The sequence below is a fragment of the Juglans regia genome, chromosome 10 (genome assembly GCF_001411555.2).
Source record: "Juglans regia cultivar Chandler chromosome 10, Walnut 2.0, whole genome shotgun sequence".
NCBI lineage: Eukaryota > Viridiplantae > Streptophyta > Magnoliopsida > Fagales > Juglandaceae > Juglans > Juglans regia.
This window is the reverse complement of record NC_049910.1, coordinates 25,553,271-25,571,793: the sequence shown is the minus strand read 5'-3', so window position 1 is coordinate 25,571,793 and position 18,523 is coordinate 25,553,271. Positions and strand designations below refer to the sequence as shown.

The 18,523-nt window shown below is 37.2% G+C and overlaps 1 protein-coding gene across 1 annotated transcript; it reads right to left on the bottom strand.

Moving 5' to 3' along the window:
• Positions 1–367: 367 nt before the first annotated feature.
• On the bottom strand, positions 368–5,446 carry LOC108985610 (protein Brevis radix-like 4). Its single transcript, XM_018957968.2, has 5 exons — positions 4,860–5,446; positions 4,378–4,754; positions 2,440–2,575; positions 1,882–2,282; positions 368–715 (listed from the first exon to the last, which is right to left on the bottom strand). The coding sequence occupies exons 1-5, from the start codon at positions 4,980–4,982 to the stop codon at positions 637–639; spliced, it is 1,116 nt and encodes a 371-aa protein (XP_018813513.1). The 5' UTR covers positions 4,983–5,446; the 3' UTR covers positions 368–636.
• Positions 5,447–18,523: the final 13,077 nt, after the last annotated feature.

Below are 18,523 nucleotides of genomic sequence, written 5' to 3'. Positions count from 1 at the left end.
ATTACTAAAAAATTTCACAAAGATTTCATATTTATGTAAAATGACAAAGATCCTCTTTGGCAGAAAAGCATCTCGGAAGATTTCATTTGGGAGATGAAAGAAATCTTAGAAAGTCTCTACTTCCCAGCTAGTCTCTCTCCCAATGAGCTTCAACGGTGCACCACATGCATGCCCCAATTGATTCTCAGCCCTACTACATCTGTGCCATTTAGGTGTATATTCACCCATCCACACTGGGGAAACTGATGGGTGAAAATGATGTACATGATTTGAGTTTCACAGATAGAATTGGACAAAACTTTTAAGATGCTTAGACATTGTGTACCATGAAAAGAAGCTGGATCACAAAATGTACTCAAGAGAAGAATGAACATATTGATTTTCACTGACATTGACTTGATCAGGGTTCCCCTTGAGAATATTCTGCAGCAAATTGTTGTGTGCCCCCCCACTCCCTCCCCGGGGCGGCCCGAAAGAAAAAACATCGAGAGGTGCTGGTAGCACCTATTTGCATACCCAATTAGCTATAGATGAGACTTTACTAGTGTGGAAAAATAAACAAAAGAAAACACTCTGGTAGTAAGGAACACCTCCACACCATGGAAATCGCTTGCATCAACCCTTTTGCTCGCTCATTCACAAGTATTGTTCATGTATCCTGGCACGGTTCTCTTCCCACCATAATCTAGCATGCATCTCCCCAAATTTTTCGCGGCTGCAGGACACACATAGCAAGAATTTCCAGCATCATTCAAGTCAATGCAGTTCCAGACCATAAAGATACATGAAGTAGGAAAGAAAGAATTAATTTCTGTAGACTCGAAAATAGAAGAGAGAAAAAAGAATTAGTTCAAGTAGCATGATTGACAGCAGCAAAAATGATGTTCAAAAAGAGTAGCAATTTCTGATTTTGCTCCTTTTGTTTGAAATTCAAGTCATGATTTACAATTAGTTGAACGCCTCAATTGCGACATTGTGCCTACAGTCTAATCAAATCCATCAAAAGGCATAGCACTTACGGCATTCAAAAGGAATGTGAATTCTGAATTTCCTTCATAAAGGACAAATTTCGTAGACTTCCCATGAGACAACATTCAATAAATACCTGAATACTAGTAGTCTATAGATTATGGTACTTGATCTTCCCCATCCTCGACCATATGAAACCCGTAATTAACAATAAACTGAAACTTTGCTTGATGGCCAGAATGCCTTAACAAGTTGCCGATCGTGGCAATTGTGAACAGTATAAGCTCTTTCTAAGGATGGCCACCATATATGACTAGGTTACTACCAATCCGAGAAGCAGACAACTTATCAAATTATCCTTATAACAGAGTGACAATTTTTATGAACAAGGTGGGGCAGCAGATTAAAATTGCATAATATTTTCTGTTTCATAAAAAAACACAATGGCCAGAAAATTTCACATGGGACCCATCATTTCATGAATTTGACTGGGCAAAGAGGAAGATGCTATGGATGGCTACGGCATTAAATACCAGATAAACAAGAGTTAAACTCTATCAGACAGTTGTAACATCCAAGAGTAACTATTAAACCAAACAGTTAATCCATCAGATAGTTAGACGCAGGGGCAAAACCACTAAGAGGATTGGGGGGGCTTCAATCCTCTCAAAATTTTCAAAAAGGCATAAAAATTAATTTTGCCACCAAAATTTTAATTTTTTATTACTCCAGTCTCCACCCCAAAACTAGATTTTCTAGTTGGAAGAATAACAAGGTTGTATCCAGATGGAAATTCTATCATGCCTATTCAACTATACCAGCCATGTCTGATAAGGCATCTCAACAAAATTTTCCCTCAGTATGCTGCTTAAGAGACACTCAATCCAACCAAAGAGTTTCCAAGAATCTCACCTGAATCTCACTCGTCTGAGCTCCCGTTTGCCTCCCGGCAATGCTTTAATTGTGATGTAGACCCCTGGTTCATCTTGTTCAACCCATTCAGCCTCAAGATCACTAGCATTACTGATGGACAGCTCCCCTGAGCGATCTGCATCCCTCGATGAACTACTCCTTATGGAAGCATCCATAGATGATATCTCTGTCTTGGCACCGCTGATGCTGGATAGTTTTGGGGTTGATCCAAGACCACCCGAATCATAGTAATGTCGAGATTGCATCGAGTGTTTTTCAAGTGAATCTGAGGATGAGTAACCCATTCCCATCCCTGTTGGACGGTACAAGTTACGAGGTAACCGTTCTCTGGTCAATGGGGGTGTTATGGGGCTGCCTTCTGCAGATTCCATCTTTGAGCTCTGTAACAGGAGAGAAGAATGACATTATTATTAGAACTTGAAAGGGACAAAAGGAAAAATACTGTGTACAAAGTACACATGTACTTGAATTCATTGATGCATCATCAATGGGGCAGGGCCATGAATGTGAACATGCGATTCTATGAAAAAAGTTCACCTCATCTTCAGATCTTGGTGGAGTTGGAAGCGGGAAAGCATGTCGGTTGAATCTCTGAACATTGTACAGTTCCATAACCCGGTCATAGTTCTCTGCCCACCACCTTTGAGCTTGCCATTTGTTGAACATCTCTCGACTAATCATAGAAAAAATAAACTACAATTTCAAAACTCCTGATTAATGAACTAACTGGATGAGAAATGAGAAATGGTGGCCCCCATAAGCACATCACATGGCAACTGCCATGCATTTTCTTCTTGATAAACAGAGACATGGAATTTTTTTATTTTTTAAATTTCCTCTTTTGGTAATCATACAGGAGCATCTTCATAAAGACCCATCAAGTTCATTACCTGCCATAATTACTCCGCGTGCCTATTGCTTGAAGCCTTTGAACCAATTCCATTATATCAAATTATCATTGGTTATGGAACAGTAGTCAATAATGTTAGACCACTGAACTGCACACTCATAATAACTTTTGACAAAAGGAACTCAGCATAATTAACATAAAAACCGACATTCGGTGAGTGTAATAAAGTAATTTTTTTTTAGTGGAAACATAGGCCTTGCAGTAGGGGGAGAATGTCTTTAACAATCAGAAAATATGTGGCTCCACGATCAACCATTCCTTCTGCACTATTAATCAGCAAAAAACGAAATACCCAATTTGTATGGTTTAATGATCAACGCTAATCTTCATTCTTATTTCTGTCATCCACAATCATTGCCATAAATATGATACATTTTAAATGATTTCAGTCAACCATATCACTAAAAAGTCACACCTTTCTCAAAAAATAAAAAAAGTACACCAATTAGTGTGATATTTGCAATAAAAGAATAACATTTCTCTCGTTTAATTTGGAATCAATCCATGACACCAGAAAACGTGGGAGTAGAAGGTCCCATTCCTCTGAGATTATCTAATTCTGCTTTTATTTTGTTGCCAACCCATTACTATAAGATCAGAAGGTCTGACATTTTCAGTCTTCTGAGTAGTTTCTGGCGGCAGATGACGTGGGCAGTCGAAGTTCATTAGAACATAAAATGACAAGATAATGGTCACTCAAAACAGACAAAGGGACGGAGAATCAGGCAGGCGTGAAGGAATATGGGTAAGGTAAAGAAAGGAAGAAGCCTTCTCCGACACGAAGACAGCACTCCATGTAAAAGGTACCAAAACACAATCAACGTTGCCCCACCCAAACCAACAATGGCTTCTGCTTTTGGACTTTTTCGGATTGCTTTTCATAAGGGCGTGAAAATTACTTGTTTTTTGGGTCCCACCAAAACTTTCCTCAATCCATATGAACGGACTGGTTTCCAAGGTATTGTTTGGATGCCACGTTCAATTAAGTTTCAAAATAATTTAATAAGTTCTATCGTTTTTCATTGTACTTCTTGATAAGGCTATAAAAATAGAGTATTTTTATATATAATTATAAAGTATATAAATATCGTATAATTATTTTAAAATAATAAAATTTATTATTAAAAAATTAATTTTATTTTTATATGTCACATAATTATTTATATTTTTAAAATTAATTATGCAGTATTTACATATTCATTATTGTAATTATCATTTTTTTAAAAATAATAAATTTTTTTAAAGTTTAAAATGTTTAATCTGATTTTAATTTAAAATTTTGTAAAATCACTATCCATTTTATACAAAATTTTAATAAAAACATAAAAATATTGTGTATGTGTGGTAATTAGTACTCATTTTCATATTAATCTTGAATAAAATTAAATGATCAATAAATAAAATCTAAAAATATATTAACCGGAGTAGTCGAATCACTAAATACACTGATCACAGCTACGGCGTGGAGAAGAAGAAAACGAACCAGCAGGAAGTATGCGTATGGACGAAATGGGAATTTGGAGCGATGAGCAGTGGAAAAAGGAGAGAGGCGTGAGAAATTTTACCTGAACCGTATACGCTTGAGATCGTTCCCGCCACGGGGGAGCGAGACGAAGGTGATGAGCACGCCGGGCTCCACCTGGGCGACCCACTCCTTTGGCTCGATCTCCTCCACGAAAACCACCGGCTCCACTCGGCGCCCGCTCCCAGAGTTCGGAGTCCCTTCGCCGCTCGAGCTCGACATCCCTTTCAGCCTCGCCTCCATCTCCTTCCCCCACACCCTCCCCGTCCTCGACCTCGACCTCGACCACCTGAACCGCTCCGACTCCGCATCCGACTCTCCATTTCCCCTGAGTCGACTCTGAGTCGTTATCGTCGGCGGCGCCGTGCACGGGTTGCAGCTCCGATACGCCCCCGAAGCCTTCAACGCCATGTCCTTGATCTGAAATGACCAAATTATCAATGTTAAGTCTAAAACAAAAAAAGGAAAAAGAAAAGGCCGACGAGTTTAGGGGTTTTGGAATAGAAGAAGTACGTATGTACCTACCTGAGAAGTGAGAGATTTGATAGTTTGGGTCTTGACGCCGGAGCTGTCGGATGGGTCGGATTCTTCGGTCTGATCCGGCGAGTCATCTCCGAGTTTCTTCGGCCGAGCTATGCACGTCAGCATTTTCCTTCCTCTGCGAGAACGATACGATACGATACGAAGAGAATCCACACAACCCACCCCCGCCTCCAAAGAAAATTACGGGTTGATACAGTCGGTATTAAGGCGTTGTATGAAAGCTGAAGGAGCTGTTGTTACTTGTTAGTATTGAATAATTGGGTTTGGGGTTCAGTATCAGAGCGGAAACAAACAAGACAGCTACATATATAGATGTACGAATGCTTCGTGCTCAGACCTCTTCGATGTCTGCCTGCCACCCTTGTATATATTAAGCTATCAAAGATTCTTCTCAGAATTAAGAACACAATGGAATTGGAGGCAACTTTTCCTTTTTTGCTGTGCGTATGAGAGAGAGAGAGAGAGAGGTGATCGGAGTGATGTGATGTGCAGCGCCGGGAAGCGGTAAAGGAAAAGGCGAGGCTTTGCCAAAGGAAAAATGGCTCTATAATATAAATCTGCTTTTCTTCTTCACCTGCTACCGGCTATTTTACAGGTTCTTATATGTACGGCCTGAATGCCCCAAGGCACCATTGCATGCTTCAGTTCTTTTGACAAAAATTTTCGGGAAAGTAATGGCAGGTTTAGCAAGTTGGACGAGAAACAAAATATTTTAATTAAAATTTAAAATTCTAAAAATTTACAATAAGTACCTAACTCAATTTTTAAAGTGATCCTTCCTCAAAATTGCTAGTCTTGTGAAGAAAAAAAAAAAAATACCATGTAATAGTTGACCACCACATCACATATTATTAGAGAAAGGTGAATGATATAATGTAAGTGTTGTATAGATTATTTATAAAAAAATAAAATAAAAGAGTTTCATTGTAAAAAAATTGAAAAAAAAAATTACTTTTCCCTGGTGGGCCAAAATTTTTACAAACGATGTGCTCGAATCCTATATAGTTGTCTCGTTTAGATATTGAGTTGAATTGAGATGAATTGAATTCTTTATAAATAGTAGTGAATTGAGATGATAGAGTGAATTTTATGAGACCCACATAAGATGAGTTTAGATATGTTTAGATATTAAGATGAGTTTAGATCTATTTATAAAAATTTGAAAAATGTTGTAGTTTTGCGTGGAAATATGTGTTAAGTTAAAAAATGTTATGAGTCTTATGTATAAGATGTTTTGAGTTGAGATGATTTTATAATTTGAGAATTAGACATTTAGATGTTAAACTCAACTTAAAATTAGAGTTCAGTCCAAGTTTCAAACGAGACCTAAAACTTGTATCATTCCTTCAATCTCTTTATTTTTTGAGAATTAAAAAAAAACAAAAAAAAAAAGAAGGGTCTCACGGAAACCTTAACACATCTTGATTACTTGAAAAATATTCTTTGCACTCCTAGATTGTAATAATCTCTTTGATAACAAGGTGTAGAAACTCTCGCTTTGGATACGTTGCATTAACAAGCTGTCTAAAGAATTATATCATATGTCATCTATTAAGATTCCTCATTAACTTTGTGTTTTTATGTGCTCCATTCCTCAAGTTACATCGCACCTAATATTTTTGTCCATCTTAATGACCAATATTAGACAAAGTGATCTATTTTTAATTATTTAGATCGAATCTTCAAAATTGTGTCACGTTATGTCTGTACCATCTATTCTGATAGTCGCAATCAGATTAATGATACTATTTGATCAAAAAACGAAGTCATAATTTGAGATATCATATCACAAGAGTGATTGTAATTCTAAATTTAAAATGTATTCTTCCAATATATAATGAATTAAAAAAAAGTAAATTTAGTCTATTATGTGTATGTCAAGTATGATTAATGGATTTGTAACAACCCGCTCATTTCTCTCTCGATTGGTCACGAGTCTCGTCTATGCGTTTTAAATATAGCGGTTCATTTTTAAAGTATGCCTAATGTTTTAAAGTCTTTGAATATTTTAAATGTCCTGTAAATATTTATATGTGGTATTTTCAGTGTTATTGAAACAAGCCTGATTTTAAATAAGACAATTATAATATTTTGAGAATCCCAAAAATATTATAATTGTGAAAAATCATTTTATATAATTTTTTTTTTAAGTAAAAAATTATTTTATCTAAATGATTTTAGTTATTTAAAATATTACGATACTTAATTTATGTTGAAAACTCTAATTAATTAGATGGTTATATCCTCTTAAAGATATTTAGCAAAACTTTATCATTTATTTAATGATGCAAGAATATTATTTTATAAACTAAAGTTGAGTTTGAATTAATGATATAATATTCTATCTTAATTCCTCTTAGTGTTTTCAGTTAAGTTAATGTTTACGCATTTTCAAATTAATATTTAAAGTCTATCGTTAGATCATTTTGAAGATCCTCCGAGGTAAAGGGTTGGGATTAAAACCTTAGCTCCCTCTCTTTTTCCGTCACTTCTCCCTCTTCCCTCTCTTTCCTCCCTCCCTCTCACGTCACACGTCTCCCTCTCCCCTCACCCTATTCTTTCCTTCAGCAGCCTAGTCACCACGCACCGCCGTCACCGGCATCAGCCCCACCTCATGCCGGCCACCAAACCCTACCGTCGAAGCCCCTCATGGTAGCTCCCTCTCCCCCACCCGAACCCTCTCTCCTCTCGGTTTCTCCCTATAGCTCCTCTCACCGCCACCATTGCCAGCCTCCAGCCCCACTAATCACCACCATGACGTCACCATGACCACCTCCTTCCTCCTCCCTTTGACCGGAAGCCCCTACTCCTCCTTGGACCCACGCATGAAACCCATGGGTTTCTCCCCTAGCGTCGCCATGCGCCGCCTCCCACGCCACCGCACGACCAGCATCAGGCTTTTCCCTCACCGACGACCTCCCCTAGCCACCCTCATGCCCAGCCGAAGCCCTTAACTCTCCCACGCTCTGTAACGGGTCCTCCATGACCCACACCCCAGATTCGTCGTAAGGCCACCGTACGCCTACCCCATTGCCACCCTCGGCTCCTCCAGCACCCCCTCAAGCTCTTCCATGCCTAGCCATAGTCCCCAGCCATTCCCTTGCCTCTCACGCACTCTCACCCTCTCGGATGCACTGTACACGGCTAGATGTCGTCGTGCGCCGCCTCTAGCCGCCACCACGAGCCTTCCAAGACCACATCTAGTTATCCCCACACCCAAAACAGACACTGTACGTGGCTAATCGCTACTATACATGACTTTAGCCGCCACGTATGGCCCTTCCTCAGCCACCCACAAACTCCCCACTGTGTCGGCCACCCTCCATAGTCATGTTAAGCCCGACAAAGCCTATATCTATTTGAGAAACCCTAGATTTGTCCACCCAAAATAGTCTTGTTCCAAGGTCACAACAGTGGCCACTACCACCTAAGCTAGTGGCTTTCGACGCCATTGGCCCTGCCGAACAGCGAGCAACGCACGAGTTATCCCGATGATACTATAACTCTCTTTCCCTTTACCCTCGTTAGTATGTTGGTTGGTTGGATTGTAAACTGTGTTGTGTTATGGAGTTCGTTGTGTAGTGTGGTGATGTGAAGTGTGGCTGTGTACGTGAAGTGTGGGGTGTAGTTGGAAAGTATGATGTGTAATCGTGTTGTGGACTGTGCTGTGAAGTGTAGTTGTGAAGTATGTGCTGTAGTGGTGACGTGGCGTTGTGTAGAATGGGAAGTAGAATGGGAAGAGTACAAGTGGAGTATACTCGTGGCGTAGTGTGGATTGGAGAGAGTACATGTGGAATGTACTCCATGTGATGAGGCAATGCACCGTATGCATTGTGTGTAGTAGTGGTGATGTGGTGTAGTACGATGTGAAGGGAGTACACATGGCGTGTATTCCGTGTGGTGAAGTCGTGATACATCAGATGGCGTGTCACGAAGGGTTGAATGATTCCGTAGTAGAGAAGTGTGGAGCTTGATGTGGAGTGTTGGGAACTATGGAACAGTGTCCCAGAGTAGTTGTGATGTGATCGGTAGTCCCAGTGACTGGTGTCACTGTGTAGTAGTGTTATGGTTGTTGTACATGTGATGAGTGAGGAGTTGGCGTAGAAGTGACATGACAAGGTCACGGTGTAACTTGGGAGTAGTCTCGAGTTATGTGGCGTGACGTAAGGTGTAGTTGTGAATGGAGTCTTGTTGTGCCAAGTATTGAGATGAACTTTCAAGAAGGACGGGTAGTATGAAAGTCGTGCTAGCCAATTTAAGAGAAGGTTGATATCAGAGTATGGAGCTTGTTTATACAAGCAAGTGATCAACATGTTATACGTTGATCTTAGGTGATAAAAAGGGAGTGGGGTACATGTGTAGTCTGGTTAGACACATGTGTGCAGGACAGATTACCCAGACAGATTTACCATATGTAATGGGTAATTTGTCCTAAGCATAAGTACACGATGTTTGAGCCTCAGAGTTGGCTTAGAGTCATGTGATATGCATAACTGAGGATGATTATGGCGATAAGGAAGCGTAGGCTAAAATGTAGGAAGTGATATGTGTATTGTCTAGGATTGGAATGCGTGACTTAGTCGACCTGAATCATACATCAAGATAAGGTTAATAAGAAGAATAAGACGAATGTCTTAGTGTTTTAACCATAAGGTAAATCATGAGGTTCACTTTAAGTAGATAAGCACTCAAAGTAGAACATTGAGTCTAGAAGAAATAGTGACCATAAGTGGATCTCCGAAGGTTTTAGCATAGTAAGGGACACGTAAGAGCCTTATAGAAGGAGAATGTTCCAAGTGAAGTGTAGTTCTATTTCTAGTTTAGATGTTTATGCACTAGATAGAGAATGACACTAAGGTTATATGTATACATGTAGGTTGCCATCTGACATGCACATTAATAGACTGCATGATATGAAAATAGCATGGAGACCAGGTAAGTATTATGTTTATACTCTTCTAGAGTTTTCCAAAATGATATGAAATGAAAATGAAATGTTTTTCCGTTACAATGCTTTACAAAATGACATGAACAACGTTTTACGAAAGTATGCTAAGTATAAGTATTCAAAAGTATATGTATGTAATGACACTTCTTTGCAGCTCCTTTTTATGCAACACAAATATTAAGTGTATGCATCTGAATGGATGACTATACGTAGTATGAATTTTCATGAAATGAGAAGCGAGGCTTATGTCTTATACTTTAAGCGATGCTTTAAATTATGCGAAGAAAGTATTTTAAATGTCCATATGAACTGATGCTTTAAGGATGCCACGAACTGATGTTTTAAACGATGCCTTGGAAGTTGATGTTTAAGCACATGCTTTTACATGACGTTTTTCCATGAATAAACTGTTGACTAAAATGACTGAAATGAATGAATAAAAGAAATGACTGAATGAAGAAATTATTTAATGTATGAAACTATGAAATGGCCATGACTGAATGAATGGGTACAAAAAGAATGGGTACCAAAAGAATGGGTAGATTGCAATACCGGGTAAATAGTACTGGTAGTGCACCCAGTGCTACCCCCTGACTGAAAGGGATTCCCAACCTAGGGATTCCCAACCTGGGGCCACGGGTGGAATCTAGGTCCAAAAGAAAACCAATAACCCTAACACATGAGGCGTAACAGTGTGTACCGGCCAAAAGAAAGTGATAAGAAAATGCATGTATGCATGCTTGAATTCTTTAAGAAATGAAAGCACTGGCGGGAGAAATGTTTTGCGAAAAAAAAAATCTCATTTTTAAGAAAAGTCCCGCCTAGTGATGTTTTCAAGATGAATGTATGTCTTATGTACATAAGGTACGTATGGAGTGATGAATGCATGACTGAAAACCTATGTTGCTATATTTTTACTGTATGAAGTAATGTTTACTGAGTATTCGACTCATTTTAGTTTTAATGTATGCCCCTCCCCCCACAGGAACTAAATGAGCAAGACGTGTCATGACAGACATGGCTCAAGGGGAAGAGCATGGAAGTCTAGGCATAAGAGTTTTAAATGTATGAGAAGCCTTTTTGTTTTAAGTTTGATGTTTTCCGTTGTAAACTTATTTTATTCTCAAAGCATGTTTTATATTATAATGTAGAGTCTTGCACCCTGGATATCGAAGTAAAAAATTTTAAAATGATCAGTAATTTCTATCTTCTTTTCTAAAATCATTTTCTAAAATGTCCTACTACAAGGACGGGGCATTACAAGATTAGATATGTGATTTTAGATAATAGAATTTATTATTGTATATAGGTTTAATTTTTAAGTTCTCAAATTTCAATGTAAAATTAGAGATACTACTACATATTTGAATTGAATAATCTCCTCAAACTTTATGAAATTAGAGTCGTTCTATACATCCGCCTACATAGCACACCTTACGTGTAAGATTATTATTGTTTTTTATTTCTAATAATTAAAACGTGTGTTTTGGTGTTATTCTTCTTCGCCTACACACACACGTACCTACATAGGAAAAGATGCAGTCGGAATCAAAATGAAATCTCTCCCACTGAAACAGCTTCAACGTGTCTCATTTCCCTCAAAATCCATCATCTCCAATGTCTTCCAACCTTTCGTTGTAACACTTGCTACTATTACTGCTACTTCTTCTAGTGAAGATGATTCTTCCATCACAACTTTAACCCAAGAGGAGCTCACGAAGATCAACCTCCTCCTTCCACACCTTTGCCTCTCAAACCACCTCCCCATAGCAATCCACCTCACCACCACTGCCCTCCTCACAAACCCACCTCCAAAATATCTCTCTCTTTCCATTCACATTGATTCCCTCACTTACCAAGCTGGACATGGCCTTTTCGAGCTGATGGGCACGAAAAACATACTCAAACATTCACTCAAAAGTTTAAAAAAACAACAAATCAAAAAAAAAAAAATTGCAGATCTGGAATCAAGTGTGGTTTCTTTCTCTTCGACGTTAACTTGACTTCATAGATCTGGAGTATGAATGCAAGAGAGAAAGAATAGAGCTCAGTGGGAAGGAAGAGACGACTTCCGTGGGACAAGTTATGAGGAAGATAGCGAGGAAAGAGATGATTTCAAAGAGGAATGAAGAGAGTGACATCGTACACCAGATTTGAGGAAAGAGACAACTTCTGGCGCGATTCTAAGACAAGAGAGTGAGGAAAGGGAAAATCTTGGCATGATTACGAGTTCTGGCATAACAAAAAATTTTCGCAAGAGGGAAGAGAGAGACAAAACTAGAGTGGGGGAGATCGAGTTTTTCGTGTTGAACCATAACTTGGAGTTAAACAGGATTCAGACACGTCCGGTGTGCTGTGTAGCTTAAGGAGACGTTTGGATTCGAAGATGACTTGAGATGAGTTGAAATAGATTGTAAATAGTAATGAGATGAGTTGTGAATAATAGTTAGATTTGTAAGTTAAAGTTGCTGAATAGTAATAAATAGTAGTGAGATGAGTTGAGATGAGCTGAAATGTCCTGCAAATCCAAACGTCTCCTAAAAGAAGCGGCATCTAAGTAACTTTATTATTTTTGAAAAATGAATTGGTACATAAAAATATGCTTGAAAGTCTATTATATTGTATTATATATATATATATAATTTTGAAAATGATATTATTCTTCTTCTTTTTGCACCACATCACTCGTTATTTTAATTAATTTTATTATTTATTCATTTAAATAATATTAAAACCTTGCAACTATGTACATTATTAGCATTACTCTTTATTAAAAGAGTAATTAGACTTTTTTTTTAATGGGTATGTACTATTTTCTTTAATGGTTACCAAAATAAAGACTTCCATAACATATATAATTCTTGCAATAGGAGGCTAGGAGCTTTGCTCATTTTGAGCCACGTCATCCACAAGTTCATTAATTTCATGAGTCATTTAAGTAAAAAACAAATCATTTCAAATGTCATATAAATAAATAGAAAAATGATAATCTTACAATTATTTTATAATTTTATATTAAATAGATAATAGTTTTGTAATATTAAATTTTATTTTTAAGAGAGTTACATGATTTTATTAATTATTTAAAAATTATAAATATATCATTACTCAAATAAATAATAGATGTATGCGATTAGTTTTAATAAAAAGTTCTTAACCCAACTTTCTTGTCAAATAGAAAAGAAATTTGGCCGCGGCCTAGTGCCCAAGAAAATGGGCCTTCTAGTGAGCTTGTTGTAATTTGTATTAAGCTCTGTTTGGATAGTAAAAGTATTTCATTTCATTATTATAATTTTTCTAAATTTTCATATAAAATATAATAAACAATTCGAATTTGTCAAAAAAATAATAATATTAAAAAATAATATTTTAACAATATTTTATTCAACTTTTAACTTTCATCTAAAATTATCTCATCTTATCCCACTATCAAAACCGTACCTAAGAAAACTATACAGTTAATCTCACTCTTATTTCACTACGGTGTAGTGATATTGCTTATCAATTACTAAATTTTTCTAAAAAATAAAAAATAAAAAATAATTCGATAATGATAAAAGTACCACATTTTAGATAGCAAAACGAGAGTGCAATTTATATCATTACTCAAAAAGCAACATGTTTTCGTTGATTTAACCCAAAAAGTCAGCCCATCTCTTGGCAAATTAAGGCTTCGTTTGTTTTTACAAATGAAATTAGATGAGTTGAGATAAAAATTGAAAGTTGAATAAAATATTATTAGAATATATTTTTTTAATATTATTTTTATTTTGAGATTTGAAAATGTTAAATTATTTATATTTTGTGTAAAAATTTGAAAAAATTGTAATGATTAAATGAGATAAGATGAGAATGTTTGTGAAAACAAACTAGGCCTAAAATGAAAGTGGAAGTGATTTTCATTTTTCACCGCCCACAACCATAGAACTATTAGAATAAGGTGGCCAAAGTTCTAGTGCCAATAAGGGATTGTTTGGATACAAGAACCCTTCAACTTATCACATCACATCTCATCTCATCTAATCATTACAACTTTTTCAAACATCTATACAAATTAAATACAATAAAAATTTAACTTTTTCAAATCTCAAGACAAAAATAATATTAAGAAATAATATGATAATAATATTTTATTCATCTTTCAATTTTCATCTTATTTTATCTCATCTCAACTCACTATCCAAATCTTCCATAAGAGAATGATACAACAGCAACTAAATATAGCATTAGACATAATTATTAAATGAAATCAAATTAAGGTATTCAAAGTAACATTAGGATTAAGGTTTTTCTCCTAAAGAAATACTAACATTAGGATCTCTTTCATAAATTCTATTATTCGAACTTCAAAGGAAAAGAAAGTTTCAGATTCTGTTGGGCACTTAATTTTATCATTTTGTCCAATACTATCAAATAAAGTTCATCTGCATTTCATTTGAAATTAATAATATTTAGAGAAATGATATTTTTAGTCTTAAGGCGTGCAAGTTCCAATTACTCTATTTGAAAAAAGTAGGTAAATATAGAACTCGCATAAAAAAAAATATTTATATATTTTTAATGTTGGACCCTGCATTTTTACAAAGAGAATGCACGACATTTACATACCTTAAGATTAGATCTAACATTACTCAAATATTTATTCAGCATACAATAATGAATATCGTAATTACTTCACCTCATGTGAATCTAATTAGTTCTAGAAATACAACGAGTAGAATTTAATAATTAGGCTACCCCATGTGTGATACCCCATATGATCTGGATAAGGGTAGGTAGTGTATGAGATCCTACATTGCTTGGGAATGAGAAGTTCTTGCTCTTTATAAGGTTCCAATGAGACTCCAATTGTATCATTGACTAGTCCTTAATTTGGAGTATAGGCCATGTTGTTTGGGCCTTCCATCGGGGCGTTACAAATGGTATCAGAGCCTATCTCAACCAGAAATATGGGACTTGAGCCGTGCCACCTACAATGGACAGGCCCGATAAGGACATTGGGAATTTAAGGGGGGTAGATTGTGATACCCCATATGATATGGATAAAGGTAGGTGGTGTATGGGATCACACATTGCTTGGGAAGGGAAAGTTCTTGCTCTTTATAAGGTTCCAATGAGACTCCAATTGTATCATTGACTAGTCCCTTTGGAGTATAGGCCATGTGGTTTGAGCCTTCCATTGGGGCGTTACACCATGTCAATATTATCACATGATTGAAAAATTGTATGAAGGGGGGCAAACAATTAGCTTAGAGTCTAGACTCTAGACAAGGAGAAAAATATTAAAAAAAAAAAGGTAAGACAAAATGCGACAACAATATAAAATTTTTGTTTTCTTATAAAAATATTCTCATGTAAATAAGTGCACTTGCTATTGACAATCAAGGTGGTAGCTCAGTTAATACGAACTGGTATTTCATGGTTTTGAGGTCAGGAGTTTGAGTCATAACATAAGTTGAAACTATTTGTGGTAGTAAAGCAACTACTTGTGATAGTAAAGCAACTACTTATGGTAGTAAAACCTGACATTTAGACTATGAGATGGGCTTTTGACCAACTAGATACTTTGGGGGTACTCTAGTGACAGACTTGCCTTTAGGGCAATAGTTGTGACTCAAACCGGACATTCCACAACAGAGAGGGACTCCTATGGTCACACCCAATTAGAATTGTTACGATGGTCGCCCCCGCCTCCTATTTTCTTAAGGAAAAAAAAAACTAACTCCCACACAAGTTACACTAGAAAATTTTTCTTCCATGTTTAATTTGAAAAATGAAGTAGAAATATTCTTTTTTTTTCTTTGCAAGTAAGCTTTTTTTAAAATAGAACAAATAAAATAGGTACATGTTGTTCTAAACAGTACAAAAATAAAATTATACATGGGGTCTTTGCCACTATGAAAAGGTAAAATGCAAGGGAGAATAGTGGAAAGGGTATGCTTCGAAGATTCGAGGCTGCCCATTGCGCAAGGTTGTGCGCACATCGATTCTGTGATTGATCAATTTTTTTTGTTGACCAAGCTTCAAAAGACGGTAGCAAGAAGTTGATGTCATTAGTAACTGCTTGCATTTCCCAATCTAAAATTTGTTGATCCTTTTGGATTGCACTTATGGTCTATTTTGAGTCTCATTCGATGTGTATGGTTCTCAGGTTGAGCTTGATGACTTCTTTGATTCCTGACAGAGCTGCAGAAGCTTTGCCCACATTCGGGTTTTGTTATGGATGAAACTGGTGAGGGCGAATATGGGTCTGCCTGATCTAGATCGGCAGATGCATGCAGTTGTCGCACCATCTTCCCTGACTACTACATCTAACTGGATAATGAAGTGGTCTTTTGGCCTGCGGTACCATGAGGCTTCCAGTTCCTGTGATTTTTCTTTCCAAGTTGTTTGGTGGTCCATAAGAACCTTTGAAACTTTGGTGATTAGTCAATTTGGGGAAGGATTGAAGGAATCATGGATGACTAAATTATGAAGGAACCAGATGTTATCAGTGGCCAGAGTTGCAAAAATTTGGAAGGATTGTGACTCATCTTCGAGGATTCCCAGGGAGATTGTAGGATCAAGAATGGTTGTAATCCATTCCAAAATTGAGTGTTGTGTGAATTTTGTGATATCAATTGGCCATTTGGAATGTTTCCAGAGAGGTTTTGTGTAACAACAATTAAGGATGAGGTGAGTGATGGTCTCTTCTTTAACGAGGCAGAGAGGGCAGAGTACTTAGTCATCCTTAAGATTGAAATTTTTTTTCAAGAGTGATCTTGTTGGAAGGATGTTTTGAGAGACTTTCTAGAGTTGCAGTTTTAGTCTGTCTTGGATCTAGAGTTTCCACAATTTTTTTCCAGAGGATATCTATGGTTTGGTTTGCCTTGGCAGCGAGCATTGCAGTGTATGCAAATTTGACCAAGAAATTTCCAAAGTAGTGTTTTTTCCATTTGATTTTGTCATTAATGGAAGAGAAATTGTAGCTTTTCAAAGGAATTCTAGAGATTTCCTGAGCAGAGTCCAGGGAGAATAGAGTTTGTAGAAGGATTGTATTCCATCTCCTAGGTTCTTCAAGAGTAAGCTCAACAACTCTCAAATTTGGCTCAATCCAATTAGTGGTTGGGTTTGGCGCAAGGATGAGGGAGGGGAGAGTTGGTATCCAAGCGTCTTTCCAGACTTTTGTTGAGATTCCATTGTTAATTTAGATGCTGGATTTGAGGAAATCTCTTTGATTGAGGAGGCATTTCCAAAACCAAGAATCAATGGGTCTTTTCTTGACTTCAAAGAAGCTTGAGTTCTTTAGATATTTCGAGGTGAGAAAATGCTTCTAGAGGTTGTTTGTACTGCCCTACCAAATACTTAGAAAAAAAAAATTTTTGGGACTCTCTGGAGAAACTTACAGACTCATTTTCCCTATGGTTGCGATAGGCGACTTTAACTCTATTATCAATCAAATCGAAAATTTTGGTGGAAAACCCTTTGCAAGCTCATCCACCTCCAATGGACTCAAAAAGTTCCTGGACTGAAATGGACTCATTGACCTGAAAGCTTCCAAACCTAGATACACTTGGACAAACAACAGATGTGGAGCCCACAACATCAAAGAAAAACTTGACAGAGCAGTCATGAACTTACAATGGAACACCTTATTTCCTGATGCATCTATTCTCAATCTCCCAAAAGTGACCTCTAACCACTCTCCCATCATCCTCAACACTATTAACCTCGGAAAAAATAAACATTTTTTTAAGTTTGAGGAATTCTGGTTAAGAGACTCTTCTTGCTTTGACACCATCAGGAAAGCCTGGAATGTGAATATCCATAGGTCTCCCGCATTCGTCTTGGTCAAAAAGCTCAATGCCACAAAAATAGCCCTCAAAGTGTGGAATAAAACATCCTTTGGCCACATCCAAAACAAAATACAACTCTTCACAACCTCTCAACCAAATCCAATTCAACCCAACCCCAGACTCTAGCTCATTAGAAAAAACTCTAAAGGAAAATCTGAAAGAGCAACTCTGTCAAGAAGAATTTCTATGGCGTCAAAAATCTCAAGCTACATGGATCACTTCCACTAATTTAAATACAAAATTCTTTCATGCCTCCACTTCTATTCGATGAAGGAGAAACACCATTGACACTCTAAAAATTGCAGAAGGGAATTGGATCAATGACCCAGCTGAGATCTCAACCTTGCTTCAAGACCACTTCACTAACATTTTCAAAACCTCCAATCCCATCCAACCCCAAGACCTTGAGAGCCTCTTCCCTAAAAAAACCACACCTAAAAAAACAAGACTCTCTACAAAATACCAACGGAGGAGGAAGTCATCTTAACCATCAAACAGACCCCATCCACCAATGCCCCAACCCTAGTGGTTTTACGGGATTGTTCTACAAGTCATACTGGGATTTGATCAAATCAGACCTCATTACAGCCATCCAAGATTCTTTTCTGCATGGCAAGCTCCTGAAAGAAATGAACCATACAAACATAGCCCTTGTCCCTAAAACAGACTCCCCAAACACTGTGCATCAATTTTGCCCAATCAGCTTAGCAAATGTTTGTTACAAAATCATTGCGAAGATCCTAGCAAACAGACTCAGACAGATCCTCCCAAATTTCATCTCCCCCAATCAAACTGCTTTTGTTCCAGGCAGACTCATCCAGGAAAACACTATCCTTGCACAAGAAATCTTCAACCACCTAAAA

Coding starts and splice junctions, on each gene's coding strand:
- LOC108985610 (XM_018957968.2), bottom strand. CDS start 4,982: ATGCTGACGTGCATAGCTCGGCCGAAGAAACTCGGAGATGACTCGCCG. Junction 2,576..4,377: donor CTCAAGCGTATACGGTTCAG/GTAAAATTTCTC, acceptor TTCTATGATTAG/TCGAGAGATGTTCAACAAAT. Junction 716..1,881: donor CTCAGACGAGTGAGATTCAG/GTGAGATTCTTG, acceptor TGTGTCCTGCAG/CCGCGAAAAATTTGGGGAGA.